At 41.0% G+C, this 20,032-nt stretch overlaps 1 protein-coding gene across 18 annotated transcripts in view; it reads right to left on the reverse strand.

Annotated features, from left to right (window-relative positions):
* Positions 1-924: 924 nt before the first annotated feature.
* The window catches only part of CALCOCO2 (calcium binding and coiled-coil domain 2), a 49,891-nt gene continuing 30,783 nt past the window's right edge, over positions 925-20,032 (reverse strand). For 6 of the 18 annotated variants that reach the window (XM_070726498.1, XM_070726500.1, XM_070726499.1 and 3 more), the window contains 6 exons: positions 11,923-12,013; positions 10,441-10,563; positions 6,305-6,391; positions 4,651-4,768; positions 2,748-2,773; positions 925-1,341 (listed from right to left, as the gene is read on the reverse strand). In XM_070726498.1, coding sequence (XP_070582599.1) covers positions 1,321-1,341; positions 2,748-2,773; positions 4,651-4,768; positions 6,305-6,391; positions 10,441-10,563; positions 11,923-12,013 — 466 coding nt within the window. In that variant the 3' untranslated portion in view covers positions 925-1,320. Of the gene's footprint in view, positions 1,342-2,029; positions 2,306-2,747; positions 2,774-4,602; positions 4,769-6,304; positions 6,392-10,440; positions 10,564-11,922; positions 12,014-20,032 lie in introns of those variants that run through there. The other 12 variants (XM_070726494.1, XM_070726496.1, XM_070726495.1 and 9 more) reach the window with 5 other exon arrangements.

A 20,032-nucleotide genomic window follows, 5' to 3' on the forward strand; every position in this document is an offset into this window, starting at 1 on the left:
CTTGCTTATGGAAGAAGAAAACGGAGGAGCTGATTTTGAAAGATGGGATGCATGAGAACCTTGGTGGAGTTAACAGCTCTTGGGGCAGGAAATACAGAACAAGGGAATATAGAGAGCAGTGTAACACACAGTGTAACACAGAGAGAGTAGGGTAACACACACACCACCCCAACTAGGATTGCAACTTGCTGGAAAAATTACTCTTAACCAGAAGAAAGAAGGAAAGTGGCCTAAATCAGCTGTGAATCTACTTCCTAAAAGAGTTTAGGATTTAGCTTCTTCCCTATACTCCGACAGTAAAACAATTGTAACAGCAGAAGAACCATGTGGCTTGTTTTAGTCTCCATGTTTGATACATATTGTAAACTCCTTGTAATAACTCTTGAGGATTAGGATTAGTGATTCAACTAGATGCATAACGATTTGCTTTTCTCTGGAAAAAACTGTTCATATTTGGTGTTTCTCAATAAGCTAATATTTCCATATTTCATAGATTGGTAATTGCCCAAATGTGATGTGAGAAGGATAGATAAATAAGACCTTTTCCAATCCTGTCACAGTGCTGTGTATGTGTTGTGCTGTGTGATTTTCTAACAGGATGCTGCAGTATTGGCTCTATCATTAGACAGACCCAGGAACTACAAAGCAGTAGCTATCGCTAAAAAAACCAGAGCTAGACATGTCATGAACTGGTTTCCTGCAATTTCATTTGTGCAAACCATCCGTGCATGACAAAAAAAAAATTAATGCAAATCCATTCAGCTTTTTTATATGAAATTAGGGAAATAAAATGTATCGGGCATTACTTCAGGCAGCAAACTATCATAAGGCATCTTTATACAGAAGTTCTGTTACAATCTTTATGCAGGTCTTGGGTAGAAATCCAAGGAAGGATGGTAGAATTCACCAAGGAAGAGCCAACAATTAAAGAGTATCCAGATAATTTTATTTTGGTAAAAGCAGCCAAGTGTGAAGAGAGCCAAAGTAAACTTGCAAGGAAGCTGCAGAGCTTCGTAAAAAGAAACAGGTGGTACTTAGTAGAAACAGAAAATATAAAGGAAGAAACTGCTTTTACAACTGATAAGACAGGATCTTTAATTAATTCCAGACTACAAGCAGAGCATCTTCTGGAAACTACCTTAATCCTGGGGGTTTTTTTCTGATATGCTTAATATTAGTTAACATATTAAGTAGAAAAATGGTCTCAATTTATAACAAAAAACTAACTTTACTAGTAGAGGATAGATATTTAGAATTCTCAATATATTGGATTCACTGGATACACATGGGGTGTATCTCCATTCTGTCATGTATCTCCATTCAGGCATGTGTATCTCCATTCTGAAAAGAATTTGATATATTTTCAATAAGTGCTTGAAAAAGATAAACTAATACTTATTTAATTATCTAAATTGAATTAAACTGAATGCTTCATTTGGCCAAATGAAATTAGGCAAATAAGGAATTAGTCTATGGTACAGAAGCACTCAGTGTATATGCAAAGCAAAATAATCATAATCATTATAATGCAAATAAGAGAATAAAGAAAAGAAGAAGGATAAATAATACTGTAGCCATGCTATATCGGTTAATATACATAGAGGTGAGGGTTGCGTGTTTAGCAGTGATCAAATTTTAAGTTTTCGGCACTGGAAAACATTTCCCCAATTTTTAAAGAAAGCAGCAATATAACTTTAAAAAGTGCTACTAAAATAAATTTTGTTATATTAACTATTAACTATTTAGTTAATGAATACATGATATATAATCCGTATGTATGTAAGCAGCTTATTTCTATTATAACATTCAGTCTTAACAAGTAGAAAGTGCACAAAATAAAAATAATAGTGATTTCTCAAGAAAAAGAATTCCATGGCATGTGCTCTGTTCTAATATAGTGCTCTTAATTATATAATAAGCGTGGCCTTTTGACAATGTAGTCATAGAGAGAGAGAAAAAAAAATTAAGTAATCAGTGCCTCGGTCCCAACCATAAACCTCAGCCCGGTGTGTCAATTTTAGCATGTTATAGTATATTAAGTATGTCAAGAGAGAAATGGAAAAAGTGAAGAAAGAAAAGAAAAAAAGGCATTAGTGTAACATATTAGGTGATGCCAGCAGGCTTAATCCTGGTCTAAGCGATGACAGAAGACATGATCATCATACACTTGCTTGTCGGAGCTATCAAAAGTTTTATTGCAATATGGACAGTCGAGAATGTGACTTTGCACATGATCCAAATATTGTTGTAGTCCAATGTCATGAGGAAAGACCTCCTGGCAAATGGGACATTTTTTATCAGAGACCTGAAAGAACAAAATGGCAATGTTTTTTTGGGTTTTTTTCTTCAAATTGCTTTGCAACTGCATGATATACAGTAAATTTCTCTTATAGGAATGGGAAAGCTTTGTTCTGTGGTATTCTGGCAAGCGATGGAGTGGAACTGTAGCTAGCAAAGAAAAAAGAGATAGAGACCTCAAACCAATGTGCAAAATGTTAAGTGACTAAGGACTCACAGCACTAATCTGCTTGTCCTTCAATTCTAAACAACATTGGTTTAAAGCACCAAAAAACTACTAAGGACAATGACTATAACCAATAATTGTGCATTCAACAATCACGTATCCTTTCGCTGTTTTCTCCAACTTCTTTTTACCGTGGCACTGTCTTTACTGTGTAGTTTCTGGGTTGTTTTATTTTTATTTTGCATTGTACTCAATAATAAAGACATTAAAAGTGAAAACTTACTGGCTTCACTTGAACAGTTTCTGGTGCTGTAAAACAAACCATAGTGAGAAAAATAAAACACTTTGACAATAATTTACATTAATTATTTAGTGTTAATTAATGTTAATATATAGCATTAGTGACACTTCAAAATACTGTGTGATAGCAGAGAATAGTGATGTCAGGAATCAATCAAGTCTGTAAAACCTGCCAATACATAATCTATTCCATCTTATTTGAATATACAACTCAAAGAATCTGCCAATATCTGTCTCAGGGCATTGTTATTACTTCTCAGCAAAAGACAACATATCCTAAAGCAGTAGCACTTCTCATAACTGCAAAATTTGAAACAGTTATCCTTCACTTATGCCTAGTGACTCTTCAAAGTTAGCATGGACGCCCCACTCCAAAAGGTAAGTTATAACCTGGTTTCAAAATTTCAGTGATTGCCCCTGCCTACAGTTATGTGACCACATTTTGGGTGCTTGTCCATAGCTTGCATTTACAGTCATTTGCAGCATCTCATGGTCAAGTCAAGTGCCTGCAATTTACGAAACTTTTGCAAAAGCCCATTGCTTGCTTCTGATTTTTGGCAAAAATATCCCATAGTGAACCATGGATTCACTTAACAACTGCTGCAAAAAAAGGAGACATAAAATTGGGTCAATCACCCGATGACCAACTTTATCATGACTTATGTAACATAGAAACATAAAAGACTGGTCCATCTAGTCTGCCCTTATACTATTTCCTGTATTTTATCTTAGGATGGATATATGTTTATCCCAGGCATGTTTAAATTCAGTTACTGAGGATTTACCAACCACATCTACTGGAAGTTTGTTCCAAGGATCTACTACTCTTTCAGTAAAATAATATTTTCTCATATTGCTTTTGATCTTTCCCCCAACTAACTTAAGATTGTATCCCCTTGTTCTTGTGTTCACTTTCCTGTTAAAAACACTTCACTCCTGAACCTTATTTAACCCTTTAACATATTTAAATGTTTTGATCATGTTCCCTTCTGTCCTCCAGACTATACAGATTGAGTTCATTAAGTCTTTCCTGATATGTTTTATGCTTAAGATCTTCCACCATTCTTGTAGCCCGTCTTTGGACCCATTCAATTTTGTCAATATCTTTTTGTAGGTGGGGTCTCCAGAACTGAATACAGTACAGTGTTCCCTCGATTTTCGTGGGGGATGCATTCTAAGACTGCCCGCGAAAGTCGAATTTCCGCAAAGTAGAGATGCGGAAGTAAATACACTATTTTTGGCTATGAACAGTATCACAAGCCTTCCCTTAACACTTGAAACCCCTAAATTGCAATTTCCCATTCCCTTAGCAACCATTTAGATTATTACTCACCATGTTTATTTATTAAAATTTATTTAAAAAATATTTATTAAAGGCAGACGAAAGTTTGTCAATGACATATGACGTCATCGGACGGGAAAAACCGTGGTATAGGGAAAAAACCCGCGAAGTATTTTTTAATTAATATTTTTGAAAAACCGTGGTATAGACATTTCTCGAAGTTCGAACCCACGAAAATCGAGGGAACACTGTATTCCAAATGTGGTCTCACCAGCGCTCTATACAGCGGGATCACAATCTCCCTCTTCCTGCTTGTTATACCTCTAGCTATGCAGCCAAGCATCCTACTTGCTTTTCCTACCGCCCGACCACACTGCTCACCCATTTTGAGACTGTCAGAAATCACTACCCCTAAATCCTTCTCTTTTGAAGTTTTTGCTAACACAGAACTGCCAATACAAATAATGAGTAGGTTCCATTACGGTCATAAGTTAAGGAGCACCTGAGCAATTACGTGTTTTTAAACAGCATAGCACTGAATTGTCATTTAGCATACCTTTGCTTCTAGGTTGAACCTCCAACCTGGATGTTGAAGGACACTCACCAGAAAATGGATTTCTAACCCGAAATCCATTAGGCAGTGACCGGGCTAGAAGCCCAGCAGATGAACTGTATAGTTCAGGGAGGCGTGCCCTCAACATCTCATTTTCTTGCCATAATTTCTGTAAAAAAGAAAAAGAAAAGCTAAAATGCAAAACAAACAACTTTGGAAGTTATGATATATGGATAGGTGGGCCGAGAAACAGTTGTTTGCATCTGAAACATAGGAACAAAATTCCCTGCTTGCCCATGGAAGTTGGTTTCCCACCAGTCCCATAACATAGTCTCACAATAGGAACATTCACACAAAGTTCAGAAGCAGCTGTAGATCTTTTTTTCCTGACTTCTTTCAGCAGGTTTATTTTTGTTTTGTAATGATTTAAAACCTACAGGAGCAAAATTGGATTTCCCCCTTTGCAATACCGCAGAGCTTGAAAGCAGGCTCTTCTTCCATACTTGAAGCTTTTGCTTATACCACCTCCTGCCATCAGAACTCACATTGCTTTTTCTTGTCTCTTCCATCTTTTAGTGTCCTATTCCTAGAGTTTGTCTACAGGTAAAATTTAGTATGCATTTGCCAATGAAACATCATGCAAGCATGGTTATAATTCGTAAGTGAAGTGTCTGCCTAAAAAATGCTAAACACCATTATTTCACTTTTTTATAGTCTTCACACAATATTGTAGAATGCATTGCACTGTACAGCAGTAAAGGAACTTTCCTGGTCATAAGGACTAATTTAGTTTTGTTTGAAATCATCAGACAAATGGACACAACATGTATTCAAAATGTACATAGACATTAGGAACTGATTTTATATCCTTTTTGTTTGGTGGGAATGTCACATTTCCCCATTATATTTTTAAAAAATCACATATCCCCACTATATTAAAAAAAATCAAATCGCCCTATAAACATCTGTACAGTAATAGATGTGCAACACTGTAATGGCAGCCTATTTGGCTTGGTTGAATTATTAAGAATGCAAGAAGCATACCTGCAGACTGTTCACTGAACATAATGTTCTATCAAAATATTTTATTAAAAATATTTGAAACATAGGTTTTTAATACCAGATTAGGCTGATTTGTAGTGGCAGAAAGGAATATTAAAATGATGGCAGGGAAACTCTATACTTTATGAATTATTATTGTGTGTTCTGGGATTACTCCGAAGACTCGGAGTAATCCCAGAATTATTATTATTATTATTATTATTATTATTATTATTATTATTATTATTATTAATTAGATTTGTGTGCTGCTCCCATTCTTCGAAGTGGGGTGGAATACAAAACTAATAAATAACAATAATGATAATGATAATAATAATAATAATAATAATAATAATAATTACAATGGATATGAGTTAACTAATCAATGTTTTTTTGAACATTGGATGGTTAGGTTTCCTGCTATTGAAATATTGCAGTTATTTACAAGCTTTTTTCATGGGCAATTGCATTTATAATTAATAATATCTTCCTCAAATACTCCCCTCTTAGGAAAGGTCAAGGGCTCTAGTAGTGGCTTATCCCATCTGTCTTTGAAATGTTTTTGAATTCCACTTCTTTCTGTCCCTAATTGTACAATGCTGCCCTCTGAACAATAATCCAACAGTAACAACTCCCATCACTCCCTGCGTGACAAAGTTTGCACCTGATTTTCTTGCTCCAGTTCATCCTTTTGCTTCTTCAGGATTCGAAGTACAAGTGTTTGTTCTTCCTGGAGATTGTTCAACATTTGCTGAGAAAAGAAAAAGAACTGGATCATAATTAGAACAAAAGGCAAATGGTAAACATCTTTCCATTCCCCCCTCCCCCCAATATCCTTATTTCACACTCCTTCCGCTGCCAATAGAACTCAAGGTTAAGATCCATTTCATTCTCACAGCAGCCATGTAGGATTAGATTGAAAGAGTGCAAGATCTTCCACAAAGTCTCAGGACTGGGAATTTAAGTTAGACATGCTCCATCCCTAATTACTAGACAAGCCTGCACTTCCAGAAAGATGACAGCATTCACACTGGGTGCCCTAATCAAATAATCTCTATATAATCCCAAAGCACTGATAAAACGAGTGAAGTGAGCAACAGTGAGACGTTAGAATTGGGCCAGAATTTTTCTTATTAGGTATATCAAATAACAAATATAAAAAAGATATATATTATTTAATAGTTCATATATTAGTAGCCGCCAGGATAGTTTTCGCTCAAAAATGGAAAGAAACGGAGATTCCAAAAGAAGCAGAAATACTTAAGAAAGTTTTGGAATGTGCTGAGCTCGACATGATGACGAGGCGGTTAAATAATCAAGAAGATTCAGAATTTTACGATATTTGGCAGAAAGTACATACTTGGTGGGATAAAAAGAAAAAGACATAAGTTTGTTATTATATTACTCTGAAAATTGAATTTAATATAAATTTTTTTAAAATGTATAAGTAATAAAGATTATTTATAAAATATGCATCAACATTCTGTAATAGTAGGACTTATAAAATAAGTGAATAGGCAGTTAGTTATGAGAGTAGAAAAGAACTTTATAAAAGGACAGGGGATGGATAGATATTTTTTTTAATCAATTCAAGAGAAATGGACCACACGGTGTTGAGAACAGGCTTCAGCATAGGACAAATAACATAACTTCATGGCTACGTACGGATATTTTTGCCCAAAACTGAAGCAAGAAGTTCACTTGATGGGGAGAAGCAAAAGAATAAAAGGACAGCTTATGCAGAAAAGGTCATGTGGATTTTGTCCTCCAAGTGTAACTCAAAACATCTGCCTTTGTGCATGCCCATTTTTTTCTCTTTGATTAGGCACTGAAGCAAAACAATGATAATGAGCAGATTGGGAGCCTCAAAGTAAAATGTTCACAGATGTCGAGTGAGGAATAACTGATAATTATACCTAGGGTGATATAACCTAAGACATTCCCACTGTCCAAGTCCTGCTTATATTTTTCTTCTTGTTAAGCAAACAAATTCTTTCTTCCTTCCTTCCTTCCTTGTTTATACTTTTTAATCTTAGCAGAAAGGCTACTTGGCCCAATAGAAAAATCCTTCTCCTGTGAGCCTTCACCCTTGCCACCTTTCCTCCCTCAAGCAGAAAGTGCGTCAGCATAGTCTATCTTGATCACACCATCTCTCCCTTCATAGACCTGGTCAACCACTGAAACCTGCAACATTCGTTAATGGAAGGCCATTGCTGTCATATTGGGCACTTCAGAAAACCATTGCCTGGTGAATCTGAATCCCTTGTAGTCAAAACACCTTCTGGCTGCTTATAATCAGACAGTGGTGCCTGAAGTCTACAACAGTGGCAAAAATGTGGGAGAAGGTCAGGATGACAGAGAAAGGATTTAGAGGCAAAGAGTTGTTTTCATTCTTCTATGCCATCCAAGGAAATTTATCTCTGTGATTGACTTTTTCTATGAAGGGGAAAGGTGGCAGTTTTTCACATAAACTTTTTGCAGAGCTGGAAAAGCAGGCATCAATTTGCAGCCGCTAGATCAGTGATGGCAACCCCTTTTTCCCCCCATAGGTGCCGAAAGAGCGTGCACGCGCGCTATCGTGCATATGCCTACACCCATAATTCAATGCCTGGGAAGGGCAAAAACAGCTCCATCCCGGAGGCCCTCTGGAGACCAGGAACGGCCTGTTTCCCAACTTTGGGTGGCCCCAGTAGGCTCGTGTTTCACCCTCCCCAGGCTCCAAAGGCTTCCCTGGAGCCTGGGGAGAGTAAAAATACCCTTCATGGCACCGGACCAGACTATCTCAGGGACCGCCTTCTGCTGCACAAATCCCAGCGACCAGTTAGGTCCCACAGAGTGGGTTTTCTCCGGGTCCCGTCAACTAAACAATGTCGCTTGGCGGGACCCAGGGGAAGAGCCTTCTCTGTGGCGGCCCTCGACCCTCTGGAACCAACTCCCCCCAGAGATTAGAATTGTTCCAACCCTCCTTGCCTTTCGTAAGCTTCTTAAAACCCACCTCTGCTGCCAGGCATGGGGGAATTGAGATACTCTTTCCCCCTAGGCCTTTACAATTTTATGCATGGTATGTCTGTATGTATGTTGGTTTTACAATAGGGGTTTTTAACTGTTTATATTGGATTGTCATATGCTGTTTACTACTGTTGTTAGCCGCCCCGAGTCTATGGAGAGGGGCGGCATACAAATCCAATCCAATCCAATCAAATTAAAATCAAATCAAACCCTCCCGCTTCTCCCCCGGAAGCTCTCTGGAAGCCAAAAACGCCCTCCCACAGCCTCTGGGCGAGCCACACATGCCTGTTAGAGCTAAGCTAGGGCAATGGCTCATGGGCCAGCAAATACGGCTCCGTGTGCCATATCTGTGGCAACGGTGCCATAGGTTCGCCATCACTGAGCCAGATTATCTAGAGCAGCGTTTCCCAACCGGTGTGCCGCGGCACACTAGTGTGCCGCGAGACACAGCCAGGTGTGCCACGACAGCTCCAGCTGGGCGGGGAGCTGCTGGTGCCTCCGACCTCCCGGCTCCTGCCCGATGCCGCGGTTTCTGGCGCTCTCCTGCTGCGCCCCAAAGAAGGAAGGCAGGAAGAAGGAGAGCTTCATTCTTCGCGCCTTTTTCCCGCCTTCAATGGCGTCGGCGGCAAGTGTCCTTTGGGGCCCGGCGGGAGGGCACTGGCAGCGGAAACAGGCTGCCGGCTGCAGCGGCCCCGGGCACCGTTCCCTGTAGGCTGCGCACGCCAACGCACCCCAAAATGCCCCCCCGCGCACCCTTTTCCAGGGGCGCGCAGGGAGCCGCGGCCACCCGCCCGCCTGCCCGATTTCCCTCCGCGCGGCTGGGGACGCGGATCCACCGCCCTCGCCAGCCCGATTTCCCTCCACCTGAGTGGGGAGGTGGATTTGCCGCCCCCGCCAGCCCGATTTCCCTCCACCCGAGTGGGGAGGTGGATTCGCCGCCCCCGCCAGCCCGATTTCCCTCCAGTGGCTGATCTCCCTCCGTGTGGGGGGGGGCGACGAACTGACGACCGGGGGCTGTCCGTCCGTGTTGGGTGGTGCAGGGCAGGCACAGGCAGCCCCAGTGGAGAACAAGGGAGGGAGAGAAAGGAAAGAGAGAGAAAGGGAGGGAGAGAAAATTGAATGAAGGAGGGAGAGAAAGAAAGAGTAAGAAGTAGAAAGGATAGAGAAAAAGAAAGAGAAAGGGAGGGGGAGAAAGGAAAGAGGGAGGAAGGGGGGAGAGAAAGAAGATATGAAGGAGGGAGAAAAAGAAGGAGAGATAGAAAGGAAAGAGGGAGAGAAAGGAATGAGAGAGAAAGGGAGGGAGAGAAAGGGAATGAAAGAGGGAGAAGGGGTGAGAGGTAGTAAGAATAGACAGAAAGGGAGAGAAAGGAAAGAGAGAAAGGGAGGGAGAGGAAGGAAAGAGAGATGAGAGAGGAAGGAGGAGACAGAAAGAGAAGAAGGAAGGAAGAGAGAAAAAAGAGGGATGGAGAGAGAAAGGAAGGAAGAGAGAGAAAGAGGGAGGGGGAGAGAAATAGAGCGAAAGGGAGGAGATATTTTTTTTATCCAAACTTTTTTTAGCGCCCCCCCCCCCCCCCCAATGTTCCCCAGGATTTTGAAAATATGAAAAATGTGCCGCGGCTCCAAAAAGGTTGGGAAACACTGATCTAGAGTATAGGATCTCTATGGAGCAACCGCTTCATATTAATAATTAATAATAAACTATGCTTTTTCTAGTGAAGAATACAAATTTAAAGTTATTTTAAGGTTTAAAAACTATATAACAAAAGAAGAAGAAAAATGTAGGAAAATTACCTGTCTAAACAAGGCAGCATTCAATTGATAATTCTCTCCCTTCAATTCTTCCAGGTGCAATACTTTATCTTTAATTGTCTCCTGCAGGTTGTCTACCTCCTCCTGATGAATATGCACTTGTAACTAACAAAGGGGAGAGATGTGTATGAAATCCCAAAGCGGATCAAGAAAAGGAACCATTAATCGATCAGGCTCAAAGTTAGTTTTAATTTAATTTCCAAATTTGATAATTGTGCATTATATGATTCCTGAGAGATAAGGAGGCTAAAAAACCTTAACCATTTTGGCAGTATTATTATTATTATTATTATTATTATTATTATTATTATATAATAATAATAATATATAATAATAATAATAATAATTATTATTATTATTATTATTATTAATTAGATTTGTATGCCGCTCCTCTCCGAAGATTCGGGGTGGCTCACAACAATAATAAAAACAATATTATAGTAGAACAAATCTAATATTTAAAAACATATAAAACCCTATCATTATTTAAAAAACCAAACAACACATTAATGCCACAAATGATTGTGTTCTTTCAATAGCTGAAGTGACTAGAAAATAAACAAAAATCATCTGCATGTATACATTATTTAAATTCTCTCTATCCTCTGAAATTGGTTTTCTGAGCAATTGGGAGGGTTCCACACATCCTCCCCCCCACTGTTGATGAATGGGTGAATTCACTGCCAAAACCAGCCTTTTGGAGGCACCTGCTCCCTAGATAAGAATGGGAGCAACTAGGAACAGTCCCAGATGGCTCTTAGATGTCCATACTCTTTACCTGTGGAGAGAAATCTGGATGGTTGCAATTTATAGTAAGAATGGCCAGAGAGTCAGGAATTTTGTTCATGTGGGGGGGGGGGGCTGCAATGGTCAGAAATTTGAATCAGTCATAAGTCCCTTAATTCCAGGCAGTCATAATTTTGAATGGCCACTGTATCAATGGTCGTAACTCAAGGATTATCTGTTTATGGAAATAACTTAGATAAGGGTTTTAATTCTATGATGTTAAAATTATTATTATTATTATTATTATTATTATTATTATTATTATTATTATTATTTATTAGATTTGTATGCCGCCCCTCTCCGCAGATAAGCATATAAATGCAATGCAAACATAAATAGGGAGTATCAATTGAAAGAAGTTGTTCCTAAATTTAGATAAAGATGGAAATATGTATCAGAATTCATCTGTGGTAGATGCCGGTTTGCAAGAAAGGAATGTGAAGCAATGGATATACAGTATTGTTCCTATCCATTCAAGCACAAATCCTATTTCTGATTCTCTAAAACTGAAATTTGAAAAGCTTCCTCCTTACAAAATTGAATCTTGTCTATTATGATATCCTTTGCATATGTTGGGACTGTAAGAATCTGCACCACCAAGTTGGCTGACATATCCGGAGAGGATGCGGTCAGGAGCAATTCTTTTAAGCCCTTAAGAAAGACCGAGTACTAACTCACTTGAAATTCTTCTTTTTGACGCAGAGTGGTAATCAGCTGGGTTCCCATCAGTTCTTTCTGAGATAATACAGATTCTTTCTCTTCTTTGACCCTGTTTGGAAACAGGCAGAAGAGATTATTGTTACTAGTTTATTGCATTTATAAACTACCAAGAATGCTCTGGATAATTCAGAGGATAAAAATTATCCTGTAACTTCAACAACAACAACAACAACAACAACAATAATAATAATAATAATACATAGATTTGTATGCCGCCCCTCTCGGCTATAACATGCAAATGCAGTATTTATTGTTTAAGATGAAACCTGTCAGATACAAGTAACTGCATGAATCCCAGCCGCACGAATCCCAGAGACCGGTTAGGTCCCACAGAGTTGGCCTTCTCCGGGTCCCGTCGACTAAACAATGCCGTCTGGCGGGACCCAGGGGGAGAGCCTTCTTTGTGGCGGCCCCGATCCTCTGGAATCAGCTCCCCCTGGAGATTAGGACTGCCCCACCCTCCTTGCCTTTTGTAAACTCCTCAAAACCCATCTTTGTCGTCAAGCTTGGGGGAACTGAGACATCTTCCCCTTGCCTATGTAGTTTCTGTGCACAACATGACTGTATGTATGTTTTTATTTACTGGGGGGGGGGGTTAAGATTTTTTATACGTATAATTGGTATTTTAGATTTTAATTATTAGATTTGTTACTATGTACTGTTTTTATCACTGTTGTGAGCCGCCCCAAGTCTACGGAGAGGGCGGCATACAAATCTAATACAAATACAAATACAAACCAGAAATATTCCACAAGTAGGCCCAAGTAGATACTTTACCGCTGATTACCCTACATCAGTGATTTCCAACCTTTTTTGAGCTGCGGCACATTTTTTACATAAACAAAATAATGGGGTACCTTGAGCGGGGAAAGGGGGAGTGGGGGGCTAAAAATATTTGGACAAAAAAAATTCTCTCTCTCCCTTCCTCCCTTTTGCTTTATTTCTCTCCCTCTTTCTCTCTCTTCCTTCCTTCCTCTCTCTCTCCATCCCTCTTTCTCTCTTTTTTGCTCTCTTTTTATCTCTCCCTCCTTCCCTGCCTCTTTCTCTCTCTCTTGCTTTCTTTCTTGCTTTGCGGCACACCTGACTATGTCTCGCGGCACACTAGTGTGCCGTGGCACACTGGTTGAAAAACACTGCCCTACATTACAAGAATCTTGTCAGACTGACTGTCTTCTCTTGGGAGATGGCAGATATAGACCTAAGGGTTTACTCAGGCTTTCCTCCTTCAAACTGACTTCAAGCTAGAAAGATTTTTGTACTCTCCTAGAGGGGGCCTGTTTCCTTCATCTGGTGATTTTACCACATCGCGCCCTCCTCTCTAAAAAAACCCTCTCTCTCCTCCATTTGGTCTTCTTTATCTGAAATGTTATGTCATTGTTGTTATAGCAATAACATAACCTTACATGTTACGTGCTCATCCTCCTCCAAGCCGGAGGAATCCTCCCCGCCAGGTGGTTCTCCCTGCAAAACATCTGAAGCATTAGCCCCACCCTTTTCCCTCAGAAAGTGAAGATCCAAAGTTGAAGACTGAACCACGGCCAGTCTCCTGACTCTTCGTAAAGAGCACCCTTGAATGTTAACCCCTTCACTCACTGGTTCTTCTCAGGCTCAGGACTGAAACTGGTAGTGGGAAGCATGGAAGTTCTTGGTTTGCTGAAGAAGTATTTGCATTATCTCACAAGTGCTCTGCTTTTGGGTGAATCACTATACAGTGTTCCCTCGATTTCCGCGGAGGATGCGTTCCGAGACCGCCCACGAAAGTCGAATTTCCGCGAAGTAGAGATGCGGAAGTAAATACACCATTTTTGGCTATGGACAGTATCACAAGCCTTCCCTTAACACTTTAAACCCCCAAATTACCATTTCCCATTCCCTTAACAACCATTTTTACTGGTACTCACCATTGAATAAGACACTTAGTGATCCTGATGTTTATAAACATAATTATTTATTAGCAATAAATTTTTTTTGTTATTTATTTGCAAAAATTATTAGTTTGGCAATGACATATGACATCATTGGGTGTGAAAAACTGTGGTATAGGGAAAAAACCGCGAAGTATTTTTTAATTAATATTTTTTGAAAAACCGTGGTATAGGCTATTCGCGAAGTTCGAACCCACGAAAATCGAGGGAACACTGTACTCTTTTCTCCTGCCTTAAGTCCAATACTTCCCTCACTTTGAATTTCCTTGGCCTTCAATGTTCATGGAGGTGGAGGCTGCCAACAACTACAAAGAGCCTCCTTCAACCTCAACAAAGAATGAAAATGGGTGCACTCTGAAAGATGGTGGCAACTGCAAACAAAGGCCTAGGGACCTCTTGCAAAACAGTTTGATTTAATCTAGCTGCTCTTTCAACAGTGCCTGAGCAGTGCATTGCTACTCTGAATTTTTTTATTTATTATATTTATATGCTGCTCATTCCGAAATGGACTCAGAGCGGCCAACAAGTAAGATAAATACAACAATAGAAAAAATAGTAAAAAACAATCAGAATAAAATCAATAATATAATAAAACAATATCCTAAAAAACCATACATATACCTATCAATGAAGCAGTGGAAGTGATGTGCTGGTGCTTGGAAGCTGTTGGGATCTGGATGGGTGCCAACAGGCTCAAACTCAATCCCGACAAACACTTCATTGGCACTTCCATCTGTCTGTCCATCGCCCTGCCAGACCCGCAACTTGGGCGTCCTCCTTGATCCACAGCTGATTTTAGACCATCATCTCTTGGCTGTGGGGAGGGGGGCTTTTGCCCAGGTTTGCCTGGTGCACCAGTTGCGGCCCCATTTGGACAGGGAGTCTCTGCTCACAGTCGCTCATGCCCTTATCATCTCTAAGTTCAACTACTGCAATGCTCTCTACATGGGGCAACCTTTGAAAAGTGTTTGGAAACTACAAATTGTGCAGAATGCAGCTGCATGAGCTGTCATAGGCATGCCAAGGTATGCCCATATTTTTCCAGCACCCCGTGGACTGCACTGGCTGCCAATTGGTTTCTGGATTCAATTCAATGTGTTGGTTATGACCTATAAAGCCCTAAATGGCATGGGACCAGATTACTTGCGGGACCACCTTCTGCCGCATGAATCCAAACGTCCGGTTAGGTCCCACAGAGATGGCTTTCTCCAGGTCCCGTCAACTAGGCAATGTCGTTTGGCGGACCTAGGGGAAGAGCCTTCTCTGTAGGGGCCCTGGCCCTCTGGAATCAGCTCCCCCCAGAGATTTGCACTTCCCCCACCCTCCTTGCCTTTTGTAAGAATCTGAAAATACATTTATGCCATCAGGCTTTGGGCCGCTAGACCCCAGCCCCTGCCCAGTGAATATGTAGGGTGTGATAGTATGCATCTGAATGTTTGATTTTTAAATGTTTAGCTTTTTAAGATAATTTTTAAATTAATTATTTCTATTAATTGGATTAGAAGTGTTTTATACTGTATATTGCATTTTTTAATTGAAATGTTGCAAGCCGCCCCGAGTCTACGGAGTGGGGCGGCATATAAGTCCAATAAATAAATAAATATACAACAGACAATCTAATTCCAGGCTTACAGGAAAAGCCAGGTTTTAACTGCTTTCCGGAAGACCAGTAGGGAGGAAAATCTCTGGGGGCACTTGATTCCATAGGGTTGGAGCGGCTACAGAGAAGGCTCTTCCCCGAGGTCCCACCAACCGGATGGGACATGGAGAAGGCTGATTCTGTGGGCCCTTACTGGCTGCAATAAGGTATGAGGTCAGAGGTGCTCCTGTAATCCAGGCCCCAGGGATGCAACCCTAGTGTGAGGTTGCAGATAAAACCCTGTACCTGCATCAATTCCAGAATGCCTGGAATTGGGTCACTGCAAATTGATGCAAGGACAGAATTATTATATACAAAATTGGCTAATGGATTAAATGATGGCCAACTGTGTTGGCTATATGTACAATAACACCTCAAATACTATTGCAACATCTAGTTGTTAGTGAAGAGATCCACCAATATGTGTATATATATAACCTGCACTGGTGGAAAATCTGTTTTAACAACAACACCACCAAAAGCAACCAAATGATACTGTATGCTAAGGCTTGGGGAGGGTATTTTTAGGGGCCTGTCCCTTTGGCATTCTTGTCACCGTCTTTGCTGTCTGGCTTCATCCTAGGCCACCAAAGTCTCTTAATGTTCTGTATAGTGTCTTGAAGACTCCCCCATGTCCAACCATCTCAGTACCATTTCAAAGTTGCAGTACTTTCTCTCTAAAAGATACACATGTGACGATCTGTCTTTATGCTGCGGATTTTCCATCTTTGACCAAAAACAGATAATTTACTTTGATGAGTCCCCTAGAGGTCATCCATCCAGGCCTGAAGGTATGAGTCTTGCTGCTGCAATGTGTTGATTATGGTAAACAAATCCTGAACCTGTCTATTCTGCCCCCAATCCTTTCCCAGTACTTGCTGGGGCTGACTGAAGTTACAAGCCTGTACAGGGTTATTGCAATTGAAGACACTCGGCTTATGAAACAGGAGCGTTAGGCAACAACACTGCACCTTAGCAATGCACCTTAGCAATGCTGCAGACCACTGGTTGGCACCCTACAGCCAAAGTAGTCCAATTGGTGGAAGGCAAAGGTGCATTTCTCAAACTTCGCAAGCAATTTATTCTCCTGTAGTTTTCATAACACTCCCCCTAACATGGTGCACACGAGCCTCTGCATTCTCAGAGACAATAAGGGTGTTATCCAAATAAATTATCATAAATCTGTCATAGCCGGGGGAAAATTGGTTCATGAATCAAGAGAATACTAATTCTAATTTATTAGGTTTGTATGCCGCCCCTATCCGAGGACTCAGAGTGGCTCACAACAACAATACACAATGCACAAATACAATGTTAAAAACAAGTTTAAAACCCTTATTATAGAAAACAATCACACAACCTAACAAGCCATATGTAAAAAACCATAGTTGCTAAGGGGCATATCAGTTTCCCCATGCCTGGCGACATAGGTGGGTTTTCAGGAGCTAATCTACAACTAGCCAATCCAAATAAAGGTATAAACCAGAGGTCTTCAAACTTGGCGACTTTAAGACTTGTGGACTTCAACTCCCAGAATTCTCCAGCCAGGATAGCTGGCTGGAGAATTCTGGGAGTTGAAGTCCACAAGTCTTAAAGTGGCCAAGTCTGAAGACCTCTGGTATAAACTGTAGATGGGTAATCCTTGAATTACAACCTCAAGTAAGCCCCAAATTTCAGTTGATAAGCAAGGAAATTATTTTGCCCCATTTTTTAAACCTTTTTTGCCACAGTGATTAAGCAAATCTCTGCATTGTAATTTGAATCACCTGGTGAACCTACCCCCCCCCCCCCGATTTTGCTTGTGGGAAACCAGCAGGGAAAGTTAAAAATGACCACATTTTACCACGTGTAAAAATGTCACATGACCCCAAGACAGTGCAATTGCCATGAATACATGGCCAGTTGTCAAGCGACTGAATTTTGACCATGTGAGCATGGGGGGTGCTGTAGTAATCATAAATGTAAAAAACAGTTATTAGTGATTTTTTTTAGTTCTTTTGTACTTTTGAACAGTCACTAAATGAATATTATTATTCAAGGAATACCTATATTCAAATTTTCCATAACTTGATATCAAAAACTGTCAAATAAACCTTCTTTGGTTATAACAAGAATATAAGTATTCCGAAGATCCCAAGCGCTTGGTAAGTATGGGAGCTCTGATGGGTAATCTGCCCATCAAATCTGATGGGGGAAACAATCCCTTATTGTAACCTTGTTGAGATCTAGTGGACTGTGAGCATTGGAACGTCTCCCTTCAAGTTCAGAATACCTGCCTCTTGCTTCTTTGGAACCAAAGAAGGAGGTACTGAAGATAGTGATTTGGAAGGTCTTTTTCTCTAAAGACCCTCTACAATTTGAATACAAATGCTCAAATAAAAGTTATTTGATTAATATTGGATATTCTCTCTGGAAATTAAGCTCAGGTTTCAAATCAACATTACAGTAACAATCCCTATGCAGGGGGAGGGGGAATGGTATCCTTCTGCGCAGGCTGGAGAGGTTGGGAGTGGGAGGCACTGTCCTTCAGTGGTTCTCCTCCTACCTCTCTGGTTGGTCGCAGTCGGTGTTAGTTGGGGGTCAGAGGTCGACCTCTAGGCTTCTCCCTTGTGGAGTGCCTCAGGGGTCGGTCCTCTCCCCCCTGCTATTTAATATCTATATGAAATCACTGGGTGAGATCATCCAAGGGCATGGGGTGAGGTATCATCAGTATGCAGATGATACCCAGTTATACATCTCCACCCCATGTCCAGTCAATGAAGCAGTGGAAGTGATGTGCCGGTGCCTTGAGGCTGTTAGGGTCTGGATGGGTGTCAACAGACTCAAACTCAACCCTGATAAGACGGAGTGGCTGTGGATTTTGCCTCCCAGGGACAATTCCACCTGTCCGTCCATCACCCTGGGGGGGGGAATCATTGACCCACAGTTGGCCTTCTCCGGGTCCCGTCGATAAAACTATATCAATTGGCGGGACCCAGGGGAAAAGCCTTTTCTGTGGCGGCCTCGGCCCTCTGGAACCAGCTCCCCCCAGAGATCAGAATTGCCCCCACCCTTCTTGCCTTTCGTAAGCTCCTTAAAACCCACCTCTGTCATCAGGCATGGGGGAACTGAGATATTCCTTCCCCCTAGGCCTATACAATTTATGCATGGTATGTTTATGTGTGTGCTTGTTTGGTTTTTAATAATTTTTTTTTAGTTATTTTAAATATTAGATTTGTTATATGCTGTTTTTATTATTGTTGCTAGCTGCCCTGAGTCTACAGAGAGGGGCGGCATACAAATCTAATAAATAAATAAATAAAATAAGGATTGAAGTCCCATCTTCCCCCAAAATGTCTGCAAAGGTGGCACACATAGCTGGCTGTTCTAAGTGCTCTGTCTCAGGATATCCAGCAGGGCTGTGGGATACAGCAGATTGAGCTTCCAGGCTGGGGAAGGAAATGGTGGTGTCCTCCCCTCCCCATCTACTGTTGGGTTATGACATGTAGATTTAGCTGTGCTGTCTCTAAGATGCTGGGCAGTGCTTGACATATTCTCCAATTGTTAACAACAATGGACCGCATGATGGGATGCATTTTTAAAAGGCTGCCTGTAGTCATATCTGTCTTCATGGGCGCAGGCAAGTCTACTGTAGGTGTATGTAATTCTTCTATTAATTGTAAGTCTACGAAATTCATGGTGTCCCCAGATTCACGCAAGGCTTCTTGCTCTTTCTCACACCCAGAGTCAAAAGATAATTTGACAAAAAAAGAACTAAGAGTGTGCTATGGTCCTACGTGAGCTCTCTTTACAAGATGAACGGTCCCCTCTGCGAGCTCTTGAGAGAGGGGCCATTGTTGTTTCCTTAAAATGGCTGATGAGAGCAGTGAGGTTTTTCTTCATCCTGATCCATCCTCTCGCTCTCTTTCCGTGGCTCACTGACTGGGCAAGAACTGCTGACATGCCCTGTTTTGCCACAGTAAAAGCAGGCGGCTGAATCCCGGCGTCTTTGTCTTTCCTTAGCAACTACCATCCTTCTGCCTATCCCAAAATGAATCGGCTGTGCCACCTCCAGATTGGTTGAGACAGGCGCAAAGTGATGAGGCCTCATGAAGTTTGATTTAACCTTGGGCCTACACGATTTCTCCTGTTTCCATTTCAATTCCTGCAAGCGGGCATCTATGAGCAAGCAACTCTGGAACAACTCCTCTAGGTTCTGCGGAACTCCTTGCTTCACCAGCTCACTCTGAATGTCACCATGCAAACCATGTTTGAACTGGCCAATCAAGGTTGGCTCGTCCCAGTTAGCATCGGCCGCCAATAATTTAAAGTCAGAAATGTACAACTGAACTCTTCTGTTGCCCTGCTTAACCTGTTGAATCTTGTGACTGGCTGAGACTGTTTGGATCAGATCTCTAAAATATGCTCTGAATCTCTCCATGAAGTTTTGATAGTTGTTCATTATTGGGTCATTGCCTTTTACGATTGGCTGCGCCCACTTGGCCGCAGATTCCTTTAACAAGCT

The sequence above is a fragment of the Erythrolamprus reginae genome, chromosome Z (assembly GCF_031021105.1).
Source record: "Erythrolamprus reginae isolate rEryReg1 chromosome Z, rEryReg1.hap1, whole genome shotgun sequence".
NCBI classification, from domain to species: Eukaryota; Metazoa; Chordata; class Lepidosauria; order Squamata; family Dipsadidae; genus Erythrolamprus; species Erythrolamprus reginae.